Source organism: Fragaria vesca, unplaced genomic scaffold (genome assembly GCF_000184155.1).
Source record: "Fragaria vesca subsp. vesca unplaced genomic scaffold, FraVesHawaii_1.0 scf0512956, whole genome shotgun sequence".
Lineage (NCBI taxonomy): Eukaryota > Viridiplantae > Streptophyta > Magnoliopsida > Rosales > Rosaceae > Fragaria > Fragaria vesca.
In genome coordinates this window covers 294,568-319,850 of record NW_004443397.1, presented here as the reverse complement: position 1 = coordinate 319,850, position 25,283 = coordinate 294,568, and the positions used below count along the sequence as shown (strand labels likewise).

The following is a 25,283-nucleotide window of genomic DNA, read 5'->3' as shown; positions in this document are numbered from 1 at the left end:
AAACATATCCAATATATTGGAGTATTACATGCTCTTGGAAAGCTCCATCACAGAACATGCCACTTCAATGGTGTAGAACCCTGCTTGTTTTGCCAAACTTTCGAGTTCTTTCTCTGTCCTCTCACTTTCACTTATAGTGGTGTTCATTAGGAACATATCGCACTGAAGCAAGCTTTTGGCAGAAAGACTAGTTTCAGGGGCTTCCGGTTACTACTATCATTTTTCCGTTGTCTGGCAAGGCCTCATAGCTGTTTTATAGCATCATCAGGCAATGTTTGTCATTGTAAAGGTGTAGTGCCCACTGTTCATAAAACCCTCTGTTTATATTGATTGCATCCTTGATTGCATATGAATGGTTCTTGATTTAGTCTTATGCTACTACTACTACTGGCCTTTGACATACGTTTTTGATTCACATGTAATCTCTTCCGCATGTAGCTACTGCTACAGCTTCACCTTAATCAGAGGTAATTTTTTTTTACACTCGTGTCTGAAATTCCATCTGCTACAATTCATCTCTCTATCCTTCTTTATTCTTCAATGAAATTATTCTGCAGTATTTGATGAAAAGAGATACAGAACTAAAATAAGAGAAGACTGAACATCTGATAACTACAAAAACAGAACATATCCAACTAGATATTGGATATTACATGTTCTTGAACAGCTCCACCACCGAAAAGTTAAACGCAGAACATGCCACTTGAATGGTGTTAAACCCGGCTTGTTTTCCCAAACTTCCAAGTTCTTTCTCTGTCCTCTCATTTCCAGTGGTGTTCATGTTCATCATGAACATATCAAACTGAAACAAGCTTTTTGCAGAAGTAGTAGTTTCGGGGGCTTCCGGTATCACCATATCAACCACTATGACTTTTCCATGGTTTGGCAATGCCTCGTAGCAGTTCTTTAGTATTGTCAAGCAACGTTTGTCATCATACTGGTGTAGCATCCACTGTTTTCAAAACCCTCAGCATTAGCTCAAAACACTCTAAAGTACATAACCAATAAATCACAAGTAATATCTTCAACCGGCATCTGGTTGAATCAGCAAGGTAGATACTTTTACTAATAGACTATTACCTTCATGAAAATGGCATCTCCTTTTGGAATGTTTTCAAAGATATCACCTGCAATCTGCTCAATACCTGAAGAAATTCCTAGATGAGTTAAGATATCAAAGTGTAATGATGTACTGAGGTACACTGTGCATAAGATATTAAGATCAAGAGCAAACAGCTTAATCTACATGTCATAACATTTTACTCTAAAAAAAAAAGGTGCTAAATTGTCTGAATTGAAACGATGATTGATATCATACCAGGATAGGAGGGAGATTTTTCTATAACAGGAGCCATATCATAGTTGATACCCTTGACGGTAGGGTACTTGGAGATGATCATGTTCAGGATAGTACCATCGCCACCACCCGCATCTACGAGTGTTCTTAGACCTTCAAAACCCTTGTAACTCTCGAGGATTTCCTTCATTAACACAGCGTTAAACTCTTTCATTGAGTTTCTGAATATTTCACCATATCTAGCATCTTTTGCATTGTACTCCACCGCACTCATTCCATAGGCCTTGGAAAATGGAAGTCCTCCTTCCAGAACTGCATCTGTCAAATGGTACCTGTTTGTGACATGCCAAGATCTTACTTGCTAGAACTAAGTGAGTTCAGATTCGCAAAGAGTCGATTAAATGATACAGACTCTGTATATAATGTAGTACCAGCTATCTGTGTTGACCTTGTCATGGCAAAAATTCAGTATAGTTGCTAATGATCCTCCATCCTCGTCCCGAATGAAGTACTTGCCAACCGGTGCCAAACCATAAAGCCTCAGAACCTTCACATGATCAAGTTCATCAGTGGAAACTGAACACGTGAGAATGGAGTGAGCAGACAGAAGGCGAAGCATACGATCAAGCACTGCAGGCGCATCCGGGTTGTTGTTGGAGTGGAGCTGTGACGCTATTTCGGAAGGTGATAGCTGAGCTCCAGGGCCAGCTCTGTGTATTATCTCGAGCACACCAAGTTCTATGGCCGCTTTAAGCACCATAGGTGCTAGTGATGCACTTACTAGCTGCATGGCATATTGGGAGTGACTTTCCATCTCAGATGGTTTATGTTGATAACAATTTCCTTAGAATAGGGAGTGTCTGTATTGGCTATTAATCTGTGCCATAAGTTTATAACCACTAGCCTTCGTGCACGCCGTTTCTTTGCTCATGAGACTGCTTCATGTGTAATTTAACTGAGAATTCAACAATTGCAGAGAAAATAAGAAATTGGGAAACTGATATTTACTCAACAATAACTAAACGTTAAAGTAATAAGCAAAAATAAACATGATAATACAAATTAAGATGGTGCATAAACATGATTCCAAACTACATTTTACAGACACAATAATAATACATTGTTACCAAAAAAATGAAGACTGATTATTGAACGTGTTACCAACTCCTGTTATCCTTCAGTTTGGCAGCCATTTTAATCGACATTGGAATCCTGAAAACAAATGGGTGAATCAAAATATGGGAAACAGGTTGAACCCAAAAGAAAGACACAGAACTAAAGAACAGGCTAAGAAAGCGGAAAAAAAATATATAAAAATTCACTGGAGGCATGAGAGGACATGTTTAATATCATTTATAAACAATTTAGGAACACACATTTTTTTTTTCTAAGCTGCATCAGTTATACACAGATTAGTAACTGATGTATAAATCAGGTACACACACATTAGGAACAAAGCTCAGTAATAGATTTATATATAGATGGTGACATGGTGCATCTCAGCAGTGATACACTTTGTTGATCAGTTATACGTATATACACAGATTAGGACACACACACACAATATCTGATGAAAGACCCAGTGTTATTAATACTCTATTTACTGTGCTATTGAAATTAATCTCTGAAAATTGAGAAAGCCATCTCAAAAGTTCCCATTACAAACTCGACATAATATAAAAGACATGAAAAGAGAAAGCATCAGACAATATTAACCATGTAAGCAATAGACATTGAAACTTCAAATATAATAGGTTTGTCCATCAATATTAACTATAAAAGCTTGTGCAAACTTATCTAATGAACTAACTCTTCAATCTCATGCCAGTATACTTGCCTCAAATTTAAATTCAATTAAAAATATCAAATGTTCAATAACCAAAACTGAATTTGCGTTGAAGTTCTTGTTAACAAAGTATTGAACCTTACACATACTTCAAAGTTTCGAGATCATGTCTTCATCAAAAACAAAAAAGGAAAAAAGAAAATTAAATTGAGAGAGTGCTATGACTAATGTCAACCTCAATACTACCAAGAAAGAAGGTAGGTTATGCAACTAACTATATATAAAACTATAAATGCAGAATAGGCACTAAAAAAGCAAAGTAAAACAGAGCAAAAGGGCCAAAATATCAAAATAAAACAGAGCAAAAGACACTAAACCTTCGAATTCAGTCCTTCAATGAAGTTCTGGTAGTTGAAAAATGCACTGACAGAATCATATCCACCTTTGTCACTAAAGCTTTGAGTTGAGCCACAAACCTAGCACAAATGACATCCCATAATCTATATCATTATTAATCCACTAATCACTACATCTTAGACATCATGCAACATAAACAGATGTGACCATTTTCTATTTGTGAAAGTGATTATATTAGCCAATCACCAAAAACACATTCAGTTGCTGAGAAGTAAACAAAAACTGCGTGGAATATATTATACTACTTTTTATCATCATAAGTATTGCCACAGCCCACAGGGCAACTTTAAGAGCATCCAACAAAAAATCTGACTTTGCTTAGCATTTATTAAGCAAAACAAAGCACTTCAGCTGGAGTATATTCTGCAATCTGTTCTGGTAACTATAATTACACGGTATTATATAACTTATAAAACAACTGTACTACCAAAACATTAGTTTGATCAGTAATCTATCTGTAATTATGTACTTTTCATTATTATTTGTGACTTGATTTCCTCACCATATCATGAATCGCATGGCTTTCCTAAAAGTACATATCCTTTTATCCCAGCACCATCAATAAGCCGAAAACTTAAAAACAGTATTGAACACCATATCATGCTTCTACCATATGTTATTTAGAAGCATGAACTTTTAGGAAAGCTCATAAACTTATTGGATAAAGGCATGAACTTAGGAGATTCAATGTAAAAGATATTCATAACCATACCGAAGATCGGATATACAAATGACGTATACCAAGCAGGTGAATTAAGGATACCAAGCAAGTTGTCGGTTTTTTATCTATCAGATATAAACGTAAATGCTATACGTTGCACTATCAGTTCATCCATCCAGTAGTTCTCAAATCACAATTTAACGTTGTACCTCTCTCTCTAGCCTTGCAGAGGTGGCTGAAACTATTCTAATGTCTTCTTGAATGAGCTTTTCTTCCACAGTATAATTTGCAAGAAAATAAGCATTTGCACAACAGGTAGAATATAACCAAAGGAAGAGCTTTTCCAATTTGAAATCATATTGTTGAATACATAGACTAAAAATATAAAATAGACTGAAAGAGATGACAAATTTAATCCATGTTGAAATAAACTAAAGCTAAACAACATGAAAGCCAGAAAAAACATCATTGAGGCTCACCTTTGTTCACGATATCTATGAAGCATAGAATTGAACAGCTACTCCTTTTCTATTTCAGCAACCGTCGGTTGATTAACTGAAATCAAAATTGATAATCATTTCACAAATTGTCATAGTACAAAATAGTTAATCGCATTCCCGTCATAAAAGATTCTTTGCATGTCTACAATTCTTTGCTGGACAATGAACAAATTTGAAACCCCGTTTAAAAAAGTAATGGAGAACCAACGCATTTTGCTAATTATAAGCATATACATCAATAAGCACAAACATGATGCCAACCCATGATATATACTGCTGGCAATTTCGAGCCTTAGCAGCAAAAACAATAAAATTGATTGAACAAGGACTAACACAGTAATAGAAATATCAAATTAACACACCATAAAATACCGACCCCGAATTATTCTCAGATCAAAAACCAACCCAGCTAAATAGCACCTCTTATGCTTATGCTATTCACGATCTGAAGCCTAATCACAAACCAATTTCAGTACCACAAAACCAAAGAAGCAATCAGAGCCTCAGTTTTAGATCGACCCATTCCGATAATACCGTAACAATCGGCGAAAAATTGCTCAAATATTCTCAAACAAATTCAAACTCATTACATCGTTCCATTTGATGATCAGAATTTCAAGAAAAAAGGAAGATCGATAGAGAAATCGGGGAAAACTAACAAGTTTGGATTTTGCAGAGAAGGTGAATATAACCAAAGGAAGATGTCGCCTTCTTCTTCTGTGCACGCCGTCGTTATTTTCTCACAATTTGAGTGGTAAAATCGTTATTAGAGAGAAAGTAGAAGTGGGTTTTGGACCTTTGGTACACTGTTCACGTGAACAGTAATCCCCCCGCTCCGCTTAATATATACAGAAAGATAGATGAGAGTTGAACATGGAGTCCAATTTGGTTACGATTCTGATCTTTTTTGAATCATCATATTGTGATTCTGGAAATGAGAATATTCAATAACCATATAAAGTTTTGATCCTGCATTTTATGATCTTCGATTTGGGTGGCTTGACTGCTTCATTTCATATTCGAAGCCAGCTTTTGAAACTTACCCTATTGGAACACGCAGTTGATTTTAACTTCGGAGGAAAGGTCAGTGAAAAGAACATGGGATTCAACTAGGATGACTCATTGCAAATGACATAGGAAAAAGAAGATATCAGAGTCCCATTTGAAGTGGTGAAAGATTTTTCCACCATTTGACAAACACAGCCATTTTTTTCATTTTTCTTTTCTTTTCGTTTGGGACTAAAGCCAGACAACCACTTCTAGAGATTTTGGAAGGCTAAATTTAGAAACTGAGTTCAGTTTTTACACAAGTAATCAAATTTGTTTAAACAAGTCTAAGCAGCATTCTTTGGCAAGTCCTCTGTCCCAGAATTTCGAATAGAACTCTGCATATGTGAAGTTTCTGTACACTGCTGGTTGATCATGGCTGACGAGCTCCTTGGCAGGGCCAATCAGTGCATCAGGTGATGGACAGTAGAAGGTTGGAACTGAAATTCTCTCTTTGTTGTAGTTCACTACAGCTCTGTGCAGCACACTCTTGTACCTATCATTGCTTATTACCTATGCAAGCAGATAGAATATGCAAAACTAATTAGAGAGACTTCGAGATTAGTTACAGTTTCATATGTTGTGTGCACATAATTAAGACCAAGTTCATATGTTAGTAGCAATGATTTTACCTGCATTTGATCACCAATATTGACAATGTAAGTGTTGGGAATAGGGTTCACAGCAACCCACTTGCCCTTTCGAAGGACTTGCAATCCAGGTACATCGTCTTGGAGAAGAATCGTGATTAGGTTACCGTCGGTGTGTCCAGGCAAGCCGTAAGTAAGCTCTGGCTCTGGACATGGTGGGTAGTAATTCAAAGCCATATGTTGTGCTTGCTTGCCTAAAGCTTTCACAATGTAGTCCTTTTGCAGTCCCAAGCTCTCTGATATGGCCTCCAGCAGTTTCAGCACTAGTCCTCTAACACTTGTGCAATACTCACCCACTTCCTCCCTATGAACAAATCAACAATATAAGTATTCATTTAGTTATGAATTATGATACAAACAATGAAAGACTAGCTCGCTACTTTTTAATTTCTTCGCAACAAAACTTGTCTCATACAAATTATGTGACAAGTGAATATGAAGTATTTTTTTTTTTTTTTTTTTTGAGAATGAAGTGAATATGAAGATTAAGATGAATGAAAACGAAGAAATGAGATAGGCATTCTAATTTACCTGAAAGAGGGAGGATTGGAAGGCCATTCATGGACGTAATCTTCAAGAGGGTAGCAATGGAGTCTGAGAAAGTCTCTCCAGTTAGCGGTTTTTTCTGTCTTGACATTGAAACTAGTGGACAGCCTTGTAGTCTTTGAAGGGTCGTCAGAGTACATCTTCATCCTCTCACTCTCAGGCAACCTGAAAAACTCTCTTGCTATATTTAACATGCCGTCGATCATCTCCGCCGGTACCCCATGATTTTTAACCTGAATCATTATCAAACAGTAAGTTAATATTGTAAAGTTGTAAAATTCAGTCATTAACAAATTAAGCTTTCACTACAAAGACGTACGTACCTGAAAGAAGCCATCATTTTGGCAAGCTTGGGCAATCTGTTGGATAATATCAGAGTGGTTGGGGCCGTTGAGGCCCTGAAGATCAATGAGAGGGATGGAGCCCTCCGACGACGCTTGGACGTCGGCGAGGTTTGGACGGTCGGAGATGGGGCGAATGTAGTTTGAAGGGACATGGTCGACGACGGGGATGAGGTCTGTAAGGAGTAGCTTTGCTGTGGTCATCTTTGCAAACTGAACCGGAAGAGAAAACTTGAAAGCAAATAGTAGTCGACTAGCTAGCTAGGCTGGCTGGTTGAGAAATGGGATTGCTCTGCAGCCTATTTATAGTTTTTTATGAAATCAATTAAATAACAAGTTGCAAAAACTTCTGAATAGTCGTAGGATGATTTGATCAACACATGGAGGTTCTTGAACAAACGTGTCGAGTTTTAAAAAGAGACCGACATGCAAAATGCACCGTCATCTGTTTTCAAACTATAGCTAACCGGCGGTTCTTTTATGGCCGAAATATTTTCCTTTCAAGGTGCAGGTGACACAACGTTATTATACAATTTGTATAAAAAAAAACGTTAATATATAATCTCAACCATTCATATGCGTTGTACATCTGGGTGTTTTGAATCATTTTTTTATCGGGCAATTTACAATAAAAATTATTATTACGTGAATATGACTCATCAAATCGGCAGAATGCACTGTCATGCATTTATGCATGTGAAATTCTATTTCGGCGAAATGGAAGTTCTGGTCCAGCTGAAATATGAGGTGAAATTTCATACAAGTACGTAACCAATGATCAAACCAAACTGCAAAATTGCGGTGAGAAATTTTGATAGTGCAATGCTGGCATGATTAAGAACGGCAGCTACTGACAGATTTGAACGCGCGGTTTGAGATCTTCCCTCACAATAAATACAATTGGTTTGCATGATGTAAGAAGAATGACACTCGAGAATGACATAACATTCGCAACGTCATCAATATATGATTCATATATAATAGCAAACTCTTTTCTTGTAAATTAAGGCTGTGTTTAAGAGAGACGACCTATGTTAAATATAAACAAAATGGTTAAATCAAAGACTAAGAAAGTAAGAATCATTGGAAGAGAGGGAATATTAATTAAAACAAGTGAATCTGAGTATATATGTATCTTTCAATGGCTTCAAGAAGATCAAATAGTTTTGTTTTTGGCAGGTATGAGAAATCTCACAAGATATTTTGGGATGTTAATCATGTTATGTTCACGGATCACACAGGCAGGCAGATCTAAGTGGTGTTTGGAAAAGGAAAAAGGCAATCGACCCCATTCCAATTTGTTCAGCATCTATGTATAGTCCGTTAGTACAAAAATGTACAAGAAAAACGTTCGGTTCTAAACTAAAGTTATAAAAAACGCATCAAAACAACCAAGCAACAAAACAAGATTCGAAAAGCTAACATGTCCACTTTGTCATCTTCGTTGCCATAGGCTGTGCAGCTGAGTCGATTTACTGCACAGAAACGTGCTGTAGAAATTGCAGCTGCAGGCCTGCAGCTGATACCGAGTGTTAGTTTTTAATTATTGAATCAATAATGCACTTAACAAATAATAGCCTCAATCATATATGTATCTAATTCTTTAATTATCTGTACAAAATATGATCGAGTCTGTACTGCAAGACCATAAAATAAAGTCCCCCGTAGCATAGACCATAAACTGTGATTTGTGAGAGACAATTCTGTCGGTGGAAACATGTGATGATACTCACAAATCACAGTCAAACTCAAATGAAGTGCCGCATGCACCATGAGTTAGAAATGTCTCTCACAAATCACAGTTTTAAGGTTTAAAACACTTCAAGAAACGGGAGTCAAACTCAAATGAAGTGCTGCATGCACCATGAGTTAGAAGCACTTCAATTTAAATAAAAATCCCACACAAATCACATGCTGAAGTATTAGCTAGCTTTTCATGAGTATATATAATCTCAGATCAAGTCACAAGTCCTCCAGTTGTTTAAGGTGTTCCTTTTGTTTGAAATAGAGTTGTCTATTTAACCTTAGGTAAAGCTCTAAACCCGTTCATCAGATGTAGTTAACTAAAGCAAGACGAACATAGTTAGGATACCTAAGACGTTTAGCTCATTGATAGACGTATCAAATTGGAAGATGGTTAGTAGCTCTTCCAGTGAAAGTCGGCAAGATTGATGTCCATTGGTACTTGTTTACTGGTCGCAGAGTTTAGGGAAATGTGAGATTGGATCTGCATGAGTAATCAGAGTGACATCGCTATGGCAACGTCAGCCCTTACGATTCAGTCTATCTTCTTACTGACATCACCCTGCTCACATCATCAGCTCATCACCCCCAACAAACAAACTGGGGCAGTCTTTCTTAAATTAGGCCACCAAATGCCTTAATAACTAGACGTTGATACAGTTTGATGTTTGATTGCAGAAGAAGAAGAAGAAATAGGCAGTTAGTCAATTTGTGACGAGCTCTAGATGACTCGGCCTCGACGCGTTTTCCGCACATAAAACCAAATGCTTCTTTGGATTACACACAACCTATGAATTGACATAAGTTTTTTTTTTTTGACAATATAAAAAGAAAAACAACCTCGTACGAAACCCTTATTACAACCACCACCAATGAATCGACCCAAGTTAGTTTCATCACGGTACATTGGTACATGACAATAATGGATGATAGGTCAAATCGTAAATATACAATAACAAAGATGGAAGAAACAATCGAATCAATATTGCGTATTAATGGGGATTATTCGCAGAGGAAAATGTATGCAGAGCTCAACAGTGGAGTACATAAAATTAGCACAATAATGTGAATGCAACGCTTGGTCCTAAGAAAGAAGTTGATCTTCGCTATAGAAGAGTACAAAACAGCATAATCTCAACTTGCATTTGTAGTTTGTTTATATTTTGCAACTTTGGCTCTCTTCACAAAAGCAATTTGATACTGGGAAATTTAGCGCTGGCCTGCTGCACTAAAGAGAGCTTTACTGATGATGCCGGTGGCCTCAACATAGCGATCCATGCATCTAGAGATGCAGCTGCTCTCACCCCCACTTAGGCTTGATCCTGGTTTTGTGACGCACTTGTCAAAGCACTTAGTCCTCAAGGTCTGTGTGGCAAATGAAAAACAGTTGAGAACAAAATCGAACCAGGGGCGTTTACATATAAGATTCAGCTAGGAATATTCCCCAATCCAAAGTGACATAAGTTTCTAAGGCACCTTTGAAAGATTACATATACATGTCACCCAAAACGTGCAAGTGCATACACATATACATATCTACAGTCCAAATCTGTAGCTCACCATACCAAGGATAACAAAAGGGAATGTAGTAATTGACTTTTTGAGTAAACATGTACCTACCTTATTCTAAAACATCACACCTTAGTTTTACCACCTTAACACATCACCCAGGACCAGGTAGTTAGCAGACCTCATCAAAGGAAATCAAAGTGGCTACTCATCTCAAACATCCAAGCCCAATTATAAACAGGGGCTCTTTTGTTGTGTGATCAGGATTTCTATTACAAGTTGTGAGGAGAAAATTCTATCAGAGTGATTGTGCATCTTATAAGAAGGGAAGTATGAGAAGGATGGACATGTGTTAGGCTTTCTCCAGAAGCCACTGGGAACATGTGCAGACTTAGGATTGAAAGAGTATCAGAACCCCTGGTAATTTCAATCTGTGAGACTAGGTAAATGACATATAAGACACCCATATCCTGCAATAAATGGAGGCTCCTCTTTCCTTAGAATCTGGGTTACGTTCTGAGAACGAGTGAGTTTAAGAATTCTAAGTCTAAATATCTCTCATAGGTTCACTATTGTTTTGCAAAAACCAAATTAAGTTCCACCAACATTCCCCATTGTCTCCTTCTGGATCCAATTTCTCAACTTCTAAAAGCCTCCTTGTAATTGCAAATTAAAAGCAAACACAAATATAAATAAGCACAACAATGCTAAGACAAAGGAGTTCAGCAGCCACTATTCTAACAAAGGATGCCACATAAGTGATCTATATGCACTGGGAAGAGAAGAGTGGTTCTTTTTCTTCTTTCTTTTTTTTTCTTTTTTTTTTTTTTAAACTAAGGAGATTCCGCTATTTAAAGTTACTTAGCAGTTTATGGGTATATTCAATTGGTCTTTGTATACTGAACTAGGCCAAAAGTACAGACCTATAAAACTGGGACTCAGATTCTTTCACCTGTACATACCAGCGCGGTTCTAAGACTACTATTTCAGTGATTCTAAACATTACTAATGCTACACTAAACCCCCTGTCATTTAGATTGACAAATAGCGGAAAGATCAAACATAAAAAGATAGGAATCAGAACAAAAGGGAGACGTAGTTCCATTGATTCCTCAAAAGTCATACTCCATAACAATTTCACTCAAACTTACAAAAGATTGAACTTTAAAACAGGATACCACTATATTCGAAGTTCTAAACAAGCTAAAGTATTTAGCGCCGCAACGAAGAAATAGTGAGCAAAAAAAGTAAAGCAAGCAAGCATTCTTAAAGTAGCATTAAAAGAACAAAATTTCTACACACTGTCGTGCCCCAATATTAAAACTCGGAAGTTCAACTAAGTTTCCGACATATACCCAAAACAAACCGGGAGTGAACTAATACTAGGCATTGATGAAAAACAATCAACCTCACAAAACTGGTATTGAACTGAAAGATCAGATGAAGCACATAAAATATAGTGATGAAGAGGATTGACAAGAAGCCATGATTAAAAAATACCTCAAGGAACTCCTCGGCATAAGCCTGAGCGAGTTGGGACTGAAGCTGGCTCTTGAACTGGTCAGGGTTGAATTGGGTTGATGAAGACCCGCTTGATGGCGCTGAAAAATCCATTGCTCTCTTTCGATTTGCCTCTCTTCGTCTCTTCGCCTCTAAAACCCTACTCAACTCCTCCTTTTGCTGCTGCTGCTGCTGCGCTCTTCTCAGTTCTCACCGAGTTATTAGGAAGGGCACCGCTTTGGGTTTGGGCCTAAACTGTTCTTTTGCAATTTCTACGCTTCTAGTTCAAGGCCCAACCATCCCAAATGGTCCCAATTTTATTTCACAAAGATGGAGACACAAAGCTGTCTTGCAAGACACGAAACTAGATAACAACACACATTATATGTTTGGAAATTGGAACCTAAAATTAAGTTATGCAAAATAGTAAATCGTCATATTTTAGGTCGTTGATAAACCTGTTTGTCTATGGTTCTAAACATGATAGAATCGATGATCGAATATAACCTGTTCTTGCATATAGGGAAGCCGAGAAAGTGGTTGATTCCTCATTCAAGCTAACTTCACCGTTTTAATAGTCTTGTTCATCAATAAACCCTTATGTACTAGGTATGTAATGAGCTTGATGTGCTAAAATACTAATAAATATGTATACATTGTGTTGGGCTAACATCATGTCCAACACAAAACTAACAATTTAACTCGATGGTATTGAGTTATGTTCTTTTGTTCTGAAGATTAATATCGAGTTCAATTAGATGAATCAGTACAATCGAGAGATTCAAATTACGTTCAGACTCTACGGTATCGCTCCGAGCCCAGCTCCAAAAGAATAACACGTTCATAGTAAGCATCTCTATCTGGAATTTTCAGACCAAAACAAATGAACAACCCCTTGCTTCATTTTCAACACGGGAGAGATGGGAGAAGAAGACAGTATATGAAAGATACATAAAAGACATGATAGCCGCCAACTGGATATCGATGAATGATCATGATCGAACAACACCCTAGCTAGATGGAGTTGTGCGATTGCCTGCTTCGATCCGATGCTGCTCTATCTCTCTCGCAGTGGTCCATTCCATTCAAGTTTTTCACAGAACGCGTGGTCCTAACCGAACAACACCATCATCGCATATTTATCAGCTTCATGATCATACTTAAGACTTTTTTCATTCCCTCATTTTCTTCCTCATTTCGCTAATCCGTTCCTTTCCGATCGATATGTTACTTCTGTTAATCCCTTTCTTAGATCATAAAACCCAGAAGCTAGGGTTTGTGCTTCTAGTTAAGCAAATCACGCATTTACACTACTGCTGGTCCATACATGCATGCAGCATGTATATAGCCACACCTACGATATGACGAAGAAGAAAGAGCTACAGTGTTTATTGGGCTGGGTGGGAATAGGATAAGCCTAGAGATCGACTGAAGTACGTTAAAGTCCAGAAAAAAGCTTCATACATAATTACATATACATGGTGCTCTTGTACATATACACAGTCCTATTGGTCATGTCACTGTGTGTTCCAATACCACCCAGAAACAAAAGTCATGGCAACATTTCTGTCATCAATTTTTTAGCTTCAAACGGGTGGATGTGAATCGATAACAAGCTTCATGAACCGGTGGGATGTGAAGCTAAAAGAAGCGACTAGTGAGAGCGAGATGAAGCTAGCTAGCTAGCTATCCCCAACCTACAAATGACCCAAAGTCCCGCAACCCTAAAAACCCTAGAGTGGGCGCGATCGAGAGAGGAAGCGATCGACGGAGCAAAAGAGAAGTGATCATCGATGAAGAAAAATAAAAGGTGCAAGCCCCAAAACCATAAGTAAGGAGTACTACAGTACAGGTAAGCTTAACAAAGCATGATGATCGAGATCCTATTAAAGCTAGACATTGTCAATGGGGCTTAAGCTATGGTGTATATATATAGGGTTCTTGTGAGAATAGACGGCAGCAGGTCCACTAATAACTCCAACGGGTGAGACATCATAGTCCACTTCCCCATCTCTCTACGTAATATATATATTGCTTAGATTTTGTATAAATGGTATTGCTAGCCACGAACACTTGGGGTAATGGAAAGTAGATATTCTGGTTGGGATTATGTGCATTGCCTAGCTATATATACAATCTCTTAGCTACCTCTCCCACCCTTTTGAATCCCGTGGAAGAAATTTGATGAGATGAAATTTGAAGACAACGCACTTTAGGGGTAGGGGTAATGTTTGCTCGTCGATTTCGATTTTCTTCGATTTTACCTAGTTACCAAGCACATCATGTGCTGCAATATGTATATACATAAAAGTACTAGCTATCACATACAACATAATATTGTAGTTATTATGCAAAAAATTTTAGTATACCATATGATATAGCATGCCTCACAAAATGTGTGGCTATCATTGATTGAAGAAACAACTAAATGACCATGTAATGACTATTTACCTCTTCAAAATCCCCTATGTGTCACACAATTAGACACATTTGCAATAGGTATGCTGTACCATATGGTATGGGAGACAAACTCGTTATCATGCATACATATTACGATGTATACATTGATCAAAACATTATACGGGTATCAAATTAATAATACGTTAAAGTTTTATTTCGCTTGGAAAGAATTAGTTACACCATGTGGCCGGCTAGATGTCTCGTGAATTAACATGCTGCTAGTCTCACTCATTTGGTCGAGTTTAGGCTTTCACAGTAACCCCACGTTTCATACCCTAACACACATCGTTACATACAAATTCATCTTTCCCTATGAGGAGGGACTAATGCATCTTTTTCATACCAAACCATGGCATCTTGAAGACAAATATGGAAACGCAGAAGTGATTCACTAAGTTACATTTCAATATCAAGAAGAAAACGACCATGCATATCTCTATAATATAAAGAACATGCATATGCGGGTCGACACCAAAGTACTAAATAAGAACACACATTGACTTTCCATAATCATATAAGAATGCACTCAATATAATTAGTCGTTCTAAGCGTTAATCATTTCGTACGCCTAATTAAGCTGCAATTAATAAATTCCATATATAACCCAAAGTTTGAATTTGACACTGATCGATCGTGCTACAGCTAGGTTACCAGCTGGGTTGGCCATTTATCAAACCAGCCACTTGATTATCGAATTAAAATGTGAGCCTAAACCCAGGCCAGAGGCTAAATTTAGTACCAGAGATATTACAATTTGGCCATACTTTAATTTAGATGATAGTCTAAATCAAGTAATCCAGATACTACAAATTTAACAATTGGTCATACTTAATCTATAATTTTCATCAAACTCAGAATCATATTAACCACAAAGATGCCGAGGTTTACATGTAATTCAGGGATTCTGCCAATATGTCTTTCTGCATTTTAATAACAATGAGATTGCTCCTCTATGTTCAAGTAAGTAAGAGTGATTTATCGCTTAAGTTACGGATCACTGGAACCATGTGTTATGGGGGATGAAATGATTATATATTTGCCTAATTGATGTACATTATCCAATAATTATCACTAGCTAGCTAGTTAATTAACTTATAAACTACTTGTTCAAGCAAACCAGTATTGTTTGTTAAAAATCTGGCGCGAAAATGTTTATCCAAAACAAAGATTCCATTAATTAAAATTAAGAAAATGTATCATTTCCTCAATTTTTTTTTTTGTAAGTGTAGAGGGACTAACTCATCGTCCCTCCACGAAAATTTATTAATAAAATAAAAAATGTACAAGAAGCTAGAGGACTAGGCCAATGTTAACTATATAATACAAATAACCTCTTATGTAGAGGAACAAAGAATCAAATAAAAACATCAATGTACACATGACAAAAACATTAACAAAACCGAAAGCTCGGGAGACCAAGTACATCTCTCCGGTAATATCAACGATGGAAGGAGGAGGATCATCCCACCATGACATGCCAGTCAATGACAACCTAATATTAGTAAGCGCATCCGCCACTTGATTACCTTCTATGAATATACGAGAGGACCGAAAATGCATATGTGAGATATGGTGCAAGCAATTACTTCAAGCCACCTGTAGCCGCCAAGGAACAAGATGAGGATCCCGAAGATATTGAAGGACAAGAGTCGAGTCCACCTTAAGCCAGATATGTTTCCATTATGATAGTGCGTGACAACGTGTTTCAGGACGAGCCGGATACAGTGATATTTTTAGTGACTTTCGTGGTTCATTTCCTCAAAATATTTCTAACCAAGTGCCAGATAATATGGTTTTCATGAATGAAAGGCCATAGTACTTGTAATGCTTATTTTTGCCAATAAGTGATTAAGCTAATCAAGTTTTTAAGGGAACAATAAGACAAGAACCCTGGTTGGGCGGCTAAACAACTGGGTTTTCTTCTTACATTTTGGGATGCGAAAATTGCAACTTGGTTGGAAATTAGGGTGGCCTCTCAAAAATGTTTCCAAGTCAATGTAAAGTTGTAAACACACCAATTTGAATATACAAACTTAACAAATCAGAGAGAGTTTAGGTTAAGCGATTCCTTTCGATAAACACAAACGTCACTGTGCTCAGGGGTTGATGACGATTGCTGCATCTTAGCTACCGTAGCACATTGCTTATAATTTATACGATGACTCATGCATATCGAAACTATGATCCTGATTAATTAATCAACTATAGGTTATAATATGAGCTAGAATAATAACATCACAATGCCCAAAATGGCAAACTACGTTATACTTAATTTGTATTTTGTTGCATATGTTATGGGTCGTATTCTTATATTCATTGATTAATATATGCAAGTGTGAAGCTAGCTAGTGTGGTCCATTTTTATGTGGGCAGGAGACTAACCCAACCACATCACAGACATGTTAGTAAAACAGTGCGCTGTTACAACATTCAAAGTTTTCGATCAAAATTTATATATGATCGATGCTTCAAATTAACATCAAACATTGAGCCAACCTTCTCTTCGTTATCACATCGATTTTGCGCTCAGATTTTGATGGGTGAGCTTGGCACAGTAAGATGCTTATATACACAAGAGTACGTACGATCGATCTGCTTCATTGCATGTGTTGCGCAGAGAGACACGTGATTTAAAAATGCGATTATGATAGGATTTTGTTGTTGTTAATAGTACGGTATAGAATGTATAGAATTAAATTATGAAATGAAATTGTCCGATAGTAATTTTTGGTTTGGTTCGCGAAAATGAAAGTAGTTTTTGCCTCCCCGGCTTAATAGAAGTGTTTGCCTGAAGACTTGGAGCGAGGGACAGTTGATCATTAGAGAGGCAGAAACATGAGAAACATAATATCAGAAATTAGGGCATGAAAGTTGAGGGAAAGCTGGAGGATAGAGACGTCGAGGGAAACCAGCTATGCCCTATGAATCATTTTAATCATGTGCATGACATATCGAGCTGCGGAATTTCATATATATTGTTATATATCCAGGCAAATTCAGGAGGTGATGTTCATATCAATCCACCGGCATTGATCAGATTTTATGAGCAGGAATGATTGGGTGGTCGGGATCATGTAATATTTCTTTTATACGATTCTGAGCCTACTGATATAAACCAGGTGTACAATCTCATCTGTCATGCAGTTGCTTACGAAGTTCAATTTTATTAAGTAGAAGCATATATACGATCCTTAGCCCTTCTTTTACTCTAAGGCAGGTGAGCTGGGTAAAATAAGTTTCATGTTCATTATTATCTTTTAACTAGATTGTTGTTTAGGTCAATGAATTATGAAGCATATATTAATTTATAGGTTTCTCCACTTCCCCGGCCGTATGTAATAAATTGGCATTATGATTATTATGTGACTGAATTCGAAGGATGAAGCATATGGAGGGGGAAGAGACAGTGAGACATTGCTACACACCTAATGTGCCTCTCCAATTCAGTCAGTCGATGGTGTAGCACTTTGCACCCAGAAATGGTCCATGCAACCGACTTCTGATAATCAAGGCATCAAGCTGTGTATGTATTTTTCATCTACCAAATTAATGTATCTCAAATGGGAATGGTCCTTAACTAATTAAACTGAGTAATTAATCTGAGCTGGTGATCAGTGGGAGATATTGGGTCATCTTGATAATTTACTCTATATATTCCTTTTGTTAACCTGCTGCAGGCCTTTATTTCTATTCATAGACATTGAAAGTTGAACTTGAACCCTAATGAATTATTACTAATAATCAAATGCGATGTGACTCGTGGAAAATCACACAAATCATGTAAAGCTTCTTATTTCTGAATTATTAATTTCATCTTTTATATATTTATAATTTCATGTAATCTCTGATTTCTGAATTTCATCATGTTATATTATATATATATATATATGCCTGGGTAATTGTCTTCAAATTATAGGAATATGTTTACATTTTTGATAGGTAAATCCATGCAGTCGTGTGTGTTAATAGTATAGCAATATTGTGTTGCAAGGATAGTTTGGTCATTAGCTTGTAATACATATTGCCTATATAAAGGCTATGTTGTACTGTTCATCAAAACATCAGAAATACAAAGATGTAGTCCAAAACCTCTATGCGTTCTTTACTTTTCAGTTTTGCATTTTTATTTCAATAACCCATGATTTCTAGCGGTGTGTGCTAATTAGTTAGACTTCATAGTTTTCAGACTCGCACCTATCGATGCCTAGATCAGATGGCCACGAGAGAAGCCCGCCGGCTGCTCTCTACTCAAACCCTAGCTAGGTTGGGTTGCTTGGTCGTATTCTATTAGGCAGGAACTTTCCTAGGGGGATGACAGGACCAATACTTTGCAAATCATAGATTTGATTCATCTTGCTTAGCTTACAATAATGTTCTAGCTGTTTTACTTTTACCCAAAGAAGAATGGAAAAGAGAAATAACCACAATACAAATGCGAGGGTAGTTTTATCATGCCTTTTTCATTGAACTTGTGTTAACATACAAGTTAATTTATTCGTTCCAACTAAACAAGTAAAAACAAATTGAAACTAATTAAATAAATACAAAATGACCAAATTTTAGTTATTTTTCTCTCTTAATAAGATAAAAAAATGTAGTTCATCTTCAATAATTAATTATAGTCGATATCTTCAGACATGATCGAGTGAATGGTAAACATACATGATATATATATATATATATATATGAATAAGGTGATAAAAATGACCAAATTAATATCTAATAGAGACATCCTAACAGAGAGCTATATATAGACCAGATGGTCATGTTGAAGAATAAATGAAATAATTAAGGTGTTTAAGTGACAACTTTGAGGTTACGGAAATCTCACAGACATATAAGTAGGATACGTGAGTTATTAATAAAAATAAAAAATAAAAAAATGGAACCAATTATTCAAAAAAGAAAAGTCATATAAATCGCAAAGGATTAATTAAATAAATAGCTGCAGGAGCTGCAGATAGATTCTCAAAATAGGTACCGAGAAGCAAAATTCCAAAAATAAAGCCAAAAAGAATAAAAATGGTCCACCAATCCTAGTTGGTGTATTGAATTACAATTTCATACCCCCCTCCCAAAACAGCTGGCCCTTTGGGCCTTATCGTAGATAACATTAATCCATAATAAACCAATTAAAAACTAAATGAATAAACATGTTCTAGAGGAAAATTAAAAACGAAAATACCATGCACCCAGGAAGATGACAGGGACAAGCTCACATGAGCCCAACCAGATAATACATGGGGTCCCTACGTATAATTTCTGAGAATTTATTGATCATTATTTCATCCCAAATTAATTTTCTTAATCAAAAACCAAAAAAAAAAAACAAGAAGGAAAAATCTAAGGCCTACAAGCCTAACCAGAGAAGGTTCCGGGCGGGGAAGCACCCACCTCTTCTACAGTGACTACTACCCTCCTCTCTCTCTCTCTCTTTTTTTTTTTGAGGGTATATTTCTTTCTCTGTCTCTCTCTCAAAGCCCAAGGTCAACAACAATAGGAACTTCGCACTCTTTTGAAACGTCCATGGGGTGTGTCTGAGTCTTCTTGGTCAAAAGAAGAATGCACCGACCGTCATTGTATTGAGAGCTACCCTTTCTTTCTCTCTGCTTCCTCCTCCTCCTCCTCCTCCTCCTCCGTCTTCCTCTTCTCCTCGCCAGCCCTGTTCATCTTTCGTCCTCAATCCATTTCCGTACTAGCTCTCTGTTCTGTTCCCTCAACCCTAGAACGAGATAGAACAAATACCAACAAAACGAAAACAAAGAGGAAAGTATAGGCTGAGAGCTAGCTACCAAAATTGCCCACCTGCTCAGAGCCGTGTTTGAATTTAATTTCATCCACCTCCTCCCTGCGCAGATCTTCGAGATCTAGCTTTCCTGATCATGAATTTCGGCGCATCTAGAGACGGAGGAGGAGGGGGTTTCTCCGAGGATGAAGTCAGAGGTAAGCTTCCCTTTTCGTCTTACTCTCCCACCTCTCCTTCTTCCTCTTCTTCTTCACCTCACTTCAACACAGCCAGTACCGCCACTCTTCTCCCCGCTGGTCTCAGCAGCTCCTCCGCCAGTTGGGATACTTACGGCGGGGGCGGTGGTCCAGACACGAGGCTAGAGCTGATGGATTCGTCGACGCCGCGAAACAACGCCGAGAATTGTAAGCAGGAGTCGAACAATGAAGCTCATATTACCACAGCAGAAGCAGTAGCGGCCATAGAGAAAGAGCACATGTTCGACAAAGTGGTGACCCCGAGCGATGTTGGGAAACTTAACCGGCTGGTGATTCCGAAGCAGCACGCCGAGAAGTACTTCCCGCTGGACTCGTCCACCAACGAGAAGGGGCTCCTCCTCAACTTCGAGGACCGGACCGGCAAGCCGTGGCGGTTCAGGTACTCGTACTGGAACAGCAGCCAGAGCTACGTCATGACCAAAGGCTGGAGTCGCTTCGTGAAGGAGAAGAAGCTTGACGCGGGCGACATCGTGTCGTTCCAGCGCGGACTCGGCGAGTTGGGAAAGGACCGCCTCTACATTGACTGGAGGCGCCGCCCCGACGCGCCCGATCCCAACCACCACCACCACCACGCGCTTCATCACCACAGTTATGGGATTCCTCCCCCGCATCATTACTCGTTCCACCGCTCGGTTCCGTGGAGTCCACTTCTAATGCGGCCACCTGGATCTTCGTCAGTGACTGCACGCGAGCACCATTTACAGCAGCTCAATTACAGCATGAACATTCATCCCTATCGGAACAGCAGCTATTCTAGTGGCAGCGCTGGCGGCGGCGGCGGTTTTGGTTATGGAAATGTGGTGAATATGAACATGAACATGAACCCGGTGTGTACGGCGCCGGTTTATTATCTGAGATCGGGTGGAGTAGGAGGAGGAGCAGTGTTCCCACAGCAGTTACATGAACAAGAGGGAAGTACTGCTAGTGCTGCTGCTCATGTTCATTCTCATCATCAAGTGGGTCTGGGTCAGCTGAGTCGGGTTAATGTGGTCGAGCCCATGGTTTTGGAGTCGGTGCCAGTGGTCCATGGCAAGGTAGCGGCAGCAGGCAAGAGGCTGAGGCTGTTTGGAGTAAACATGGACTGCGCCGTATCCGATCAGTCGTCGGACGAGTGCGACATTTTGTCATCAACAACTACTACTACAGCAGCAATGGCACTTTCCCAACCCCCACTTCAGTTAAGGCTCTACGACGGCACCCCGGCCACCACCGACTTCTTCAACAGAGGGAAGACTTCTTCATCGTCGACCTCAATGTCCTTGGATTTCGATGTCTGAACAATGAAGACAACCGCATTTGCTAGCCTAGCCTATATTAATTAGTATTCAGAGACACGCTGCAGATGGATCATGGGGATGAGCAGACAATGTATGTGCTGAGAGAATAAATATGGATTTGAAATTTCGGTACAGAAGGGGTACAAGGTTTGGGGTTTATATGCCAAAGTCACCATGTCTTTGTTTCAATAGTTTAACAGCCTTTTCTTCTTCTTCTTCTTCATCATCATCACCATGTGTATAAATATTTTAATTATTTATATAACAATTTATATAGGAGAGATGATAGATAGTTCATGATATTCGATGAAGACATAGATCCCATCATTGCCAAGATTTCATGCTCTTATAATTTCATTTGTGGGCTCTGGTCTCAGTTCCCCTCCTCTCTCATTCTCTATATATCTATCTCTTAATTGTATCCATTCCAAACCTCATGATGAATTTGATTCCTCGATTTTACTTATAATTCAGCTCCATCTTTTATCATATTCATATACATTCTCTTCGCCACTGCCACCACCACCACCGACTTCTTCTTCTCTCTAATAATTTTGGAAACAAGGTTTACCTTTCCTGGCATGGACTGTTGTTGAAGGCAGTGGATCAGATGCAGTGGATCGAGCACAGTGCATGCTAAAGCAATACCTGATGTAATTGCAGTTTTGTATTTTACCCTGGTAGGTTGTTGTTCTTGTCGCTGCAGGAGCCAGCTACTTGGTTGGGCTCACCATCCCCCGCAGGTTCTGCAGAAGACTTGCAGACAGAGCTTAGAAGCAAACAAAAAGGTATAGGGTGTATGTAATTTAAAACTATTTCTTTAATTAAATTCTCTTTACCATCATTAATTTTCCTCATTTACTTCTTGCCAGTAATTAGTTACCACTTTTTCTGCAATATTTATTGATTTAAAGCCTCTAATTAGTTCCCAGCTGCTCTATCTTATCTGCATTTGATTCATTTACACTTTGAAATAAATTCTATTCATCCAAAGGGAGACTTTAGCTCTTTGGCTAGTTAGTCTTCTTATGATGGAGCTCTGGAGTACAGTACTGGTGTTGATTATGATCATCATATAATGTATGTTGTTCAAAGATGCTACAAGATCTAAGACAGTACTTACAGAACTGCTCCCTCTGTTGGCTATATAACCTGCACTAGGCTGTTCTTTCTGTCCATCCAATTTCACATGATTATTTCTTTGGATTTTACCCAGTGTAATTCTAACGTTTACGCTTGAACTTAATTGATGTGGAGACAAATTGACATTTCTTGTAATTAAAGATGTCTGCATTCACTAGCTACCATATGCACAGTTTTTACTTGCATACATAAGACTCAGTAAAAACTGAGTCTGCTAGTTAATTAGTTCTGCTAGCTCCATCACTGTATGATCATGATATATAATTATATATGATGAGGCTAGGTGAAATCTTAATTACCAAGTCTGCTTACTTGTATGTATAAGATTTTTCATTATACTTAAGTTGATGTTTGATCAGTATGATCATGATAAGAAGAGGGTGAATTCTATAACCTTGGAAATTCATGATCATGGCTCTTTGGACACCAATTTATGTCATAATATGGAGAAGGACTTTGCCATATAGTATCATACATAGCATGAGACATGCATTATATTGCATGAAATTAAATTAATGAGCTCTTTTTGTAGTTTTGATCCACGTTTAAAGCTTTGTTATGTACCTAATTATGTCGTTCATCTTAATATATATGTACAAATGTGGTAGGGAGCATGTAGAATTCACCATGCTTTAGCACTATTCTTTTTGCTAGATATATAGTATATATAACTAATAACTACAGCAGTTTACCGGCTTTAACCCATTATAAGTAGAAGTTTCATCACTTCCTTCACCTGCAGATGAATTGTTTCTCTATATCTCATCATATATAATGTAGGGTTAAACACATAGTTCAATAGTTTGTTTCACTGTTAGATTTAGATTATGCAGCCAATGAGATAGCAACTTAGATTTCTGGATATTTGAAGAATGTAACTAAAATACTTTAATAAGTAATAACCTTTGCCTACCCAATTAAGGATGGCTTTTGAAGTGTTTAGGGTTTCATATATTTTAGGACTGTTTTTGTTACTGTCAGTTGCTCATTCTTTTATTCTTCTATCTAGTTACTTGAGAGATCATGTAAATGTACACTAGTTAATGCCTGGTTTGATTATAGCTAGTTAGACAAAGGAAGGTAGCAGAAATATAATTAAGTTCAGGGAACACTGCAACACTTCAGGGTTTAGAGAAGTAGCTTGAATAATCTGTATCTTCTACCGAGAGTGCCCTAATTTGCAATTGGACTACCCTAGATAGAAATGTTACCTATTTAAGAAATGTTACCTAATTTGCAATTGTAGGATGGAAATACATGCTAGTAATTTCTACTTTGTATTTCACTGCTTGGAGTTTTTCTTATTCAAAGAAAAATTAATATATATGGCCGGGCTCCTTATTCTTTGGAAGTAGAGTTCATTCACCATTTTCAGCCTAGGCTACTGTGGGTCTGCAAATTGTTCTCAAATGTAGTCCAATTGTTAGCTCTTATTGAAAAGCTAATAATGCTTCTATAGTGAAAGTTGCAATTCAGTTTCCTTCTAGTACAGTAGATGCATTAACTCAAGAATGAGCACTGATTGATCAGACTTCACAGCTTTATAGAAATTTCCCCACCCTCCCCCCTCACATTTGAGTTGCTCATTTGCAGATTTATTAATCATGTAGTTTTTGAGAAACTTAACATGTATCCAGTTATAGAAGCTGTTATATATGTTCATTCAGATATCAATGCCTTGTATATTCAGATGTTAATGCATGCCATTTTTCCTTTCTTCTTCTGTTTACTTCTGTTTTGAGACAAATTGTTTCATCTATTAACCAAAGCCAAAGAATCATATATCTTTAGGTTTTCTACATGATATTGATGATTTTACTAGCTAGGTGTCCGTCGCAGAAATTATTTTTACATCCATGTCGCAGGCAAATGATATTTTACATGCATCCATCCATGGTTATGTTTTATATGTCCCTACAGGCGTAGATACACCTAAAAGTACTATGAATAAGTTTTGTTTATTTGCTATTTCCCTCGGATAGTATACACAGGCATTATGTATAAAATTCGATCGACAGATCCATGCAAGCACACAAACTCGGAGCAAAGAATTGATTCAACACAAATTCATTCATCAAGAGCCATGAGAAAACTGAAATTTATGTTCTGTGTTGGAAAGCATATATATATGAGGTTATCAGGTATAATTTCTCGAAGTTAAGTTTCTTATAATTTTTCAGACGAAATGTCGAAATGCAAATAGTGGCCTCTCATTATTAATTAAGTCGTATAGTTGCCCTAACAAATACAAATCTGTGATGAATTCCTCATTGTTCGTCCAAAAAAGGGGTCGGGGCCGGGGAGAGCACAGATGAAATTGGAGGAAGGAGGGAGCAGGGAGTAGCCATCTCCCTTGTTTTTTTAGATTAAGGTTCCATTCGTTAAATAAATAAATTACAGTTG

At 37.7% G+C, this 25,283-nt stretch overlaps 4 protein-coding genes across 4 annotated transcripts; 1 reads left to right on the top strand and 3 right to left on the bottom strand.

Moving 5' to 3' along the window:
• Window positions 1-26: 26 nt before the first annotated feature.
• LOC101296734 (caffeic acid 3-O-methyltransferase-like) lies at window positions 27-5,585 on the bottom strand. Its single transcript, XM_004309466.1, has 10 exons — window positions 5,321-5,585; window positions 4,641-4,716; window positions 3,461-3,559; window positions 2,459-2,509; window positions 1,729-2,252; window positions 1,319-1,629; window positions 1,081-1,145; window positions 654-952; window positions 404-551; window positions 27-301 (listed from the first exon to the last, which is right to left on the bottom strand). The coding sequence occupies exons 5-9, from the start codon at window positions 2,109-2,111 to the stop codon at window positions 521-523; spliced, it is 1,089 nt and encodes a 362-aa protein (XP_004309514.1). The 5' UTR covers window positions 2,112-2,252; window positions 2,459-2,509; window positions 3,461-3,559; window positions 4,641-4,716; window positions 5,321-5,585; the 3' UTR covers window positions 27-301; window positions 404-520.
• A 237-nt stretch (window positions 5,586-5,822) lies between these two features.
• LOC101296447 (hyoscyamine 6-dioxygenase-like) lies at window positions 5,823-7,539 on the bottom strand. The gene is made up of 4 exons (XM_004309465.1): window positions 7,228-7,539; window positions 6,890-7,137; window positions 6,341-6,662; window positions 5,823-6,221 (listed from the first exon to the last, which is right to left on the bottom strand). Exons 1-4 carry the CDS (start codon window positions 7,447-7,449, stop codon window positions 5,976-5,978), a joined length of 1,038 nt encoding a protein of 345 aa, XP_004309513.1. The 5' UTR covers window positions 7,450-7,539; the 3' UTR covers window positions 5,823-5,975.
• Window positions 7,540-9,916: 2,377 nt separating this feature from the next.
• Window positions 9,917-12,187, bottom strand: LOC101296162 (mitochondrial import inner membrane translocase subunit TIM13-like). The gene is made up of 2 exons (XM_004309464.1): window positions 11,998-12,187; window positions 9,917-10,353 (listed from the first exon to the last, which is right to left on the bottom strand). Exons 1-2 carry the CDS (start codon window positions 12,109-12,111, stop codon window positions 10,198-10,200), a joined length of 270 nt encoding a protein of 89 aa, XP_004309512.1. The 5' UTR covers window positions 12,112-12,187; the 3' UTR covers window positions 9,917-10,197.
• Window positions 12,188-20,180: 7,993 nt separating this feature from the next.
• LOC101314334 (B3 domain-containing transcription factor NGA1-like) lies at window positions 20,181-21,737 on the top strand. The gene has a single exon (XM_004309520.1). It carries the CDS (start codon window positions 20,340-20,342, stop codon window positions 21,735-21,737), a length of 1,398 nt encoding a protein of 465 aa, XP_004309568.1. The 5' UTR covers window positions 20,181-20,339.
• The last annotated feature ends 3,546 nt before the right edge of the window (window positions 21,738-25,283 follow it).

Excerpts from the sequence above, each read along its gene's own strand:
- LOC101296734 (XM_004309466.1), bottom strand. The coding sequence starts at position 2,111 with ATGGAAAGTCACTCCCAATATGCCATGCAGCTAGTAAGTGCATCACTA. Across the intron at positions 1,630-1,728 it reads AAGGTCAACACAGATAGCTG|GTACCATTTGACAGATGCAG; the intron begins GTACTACATTAT and ends TGTCACAAACAG. Across the intron at positions 1,146-1,318 it reads AAAATCTCCCTCCTATCCTG|GTATTGAGCAGATTGCAGGT; the intron begins GTATGATATCAA and ends GAATTTCTTCAG.
- LOC101296447 (XM_004309465.1), bottom strand. The coding sequence starts at position 7,449 with ATGACCACAGCAAAGCTACTCCTTACAGACCTCATCCCCGTCGTCGAC. Across the intron at positions 6,663-6,889 it reads TCCAATCCTCCCTCTTTCAG|GGAGGAAGTGGGTGAGTATT; the intron begins GTAAATTAGAAT and ends ATTTGTTCATAG. Across the intron at positions 6,222-6,340 it reads ATATTGGTGATCAAATGCAG|GTAATAAGCAATGATAGGTA; the intron begins GTAAAATCATTG and ends CTGCTTGCATAG.
- LOC101296162 (XM_004309464.1), bottom strand. The coding sequence starts at position 12,111 with ATGGATTTTTCAGCGCCATCAAGCGGGTCTTCATCAACCCAATTCAAC. Across the intron at positions 10,354-11,997 it reads ATGCCGAGGAGTTCCTTGAG|ACCTTGAGGACTAAGTGCTT; the intron begins GTATTTTTTAAT and ends TTTGCCACACAG.
- LOC101314334 (XM_004309520.1), top strand. The coding sequence starts at position 20,340 with ATGAATTTCGGCGCATCTAGAGACGGAGGAGGAGGGGGTTTCTCCGAG.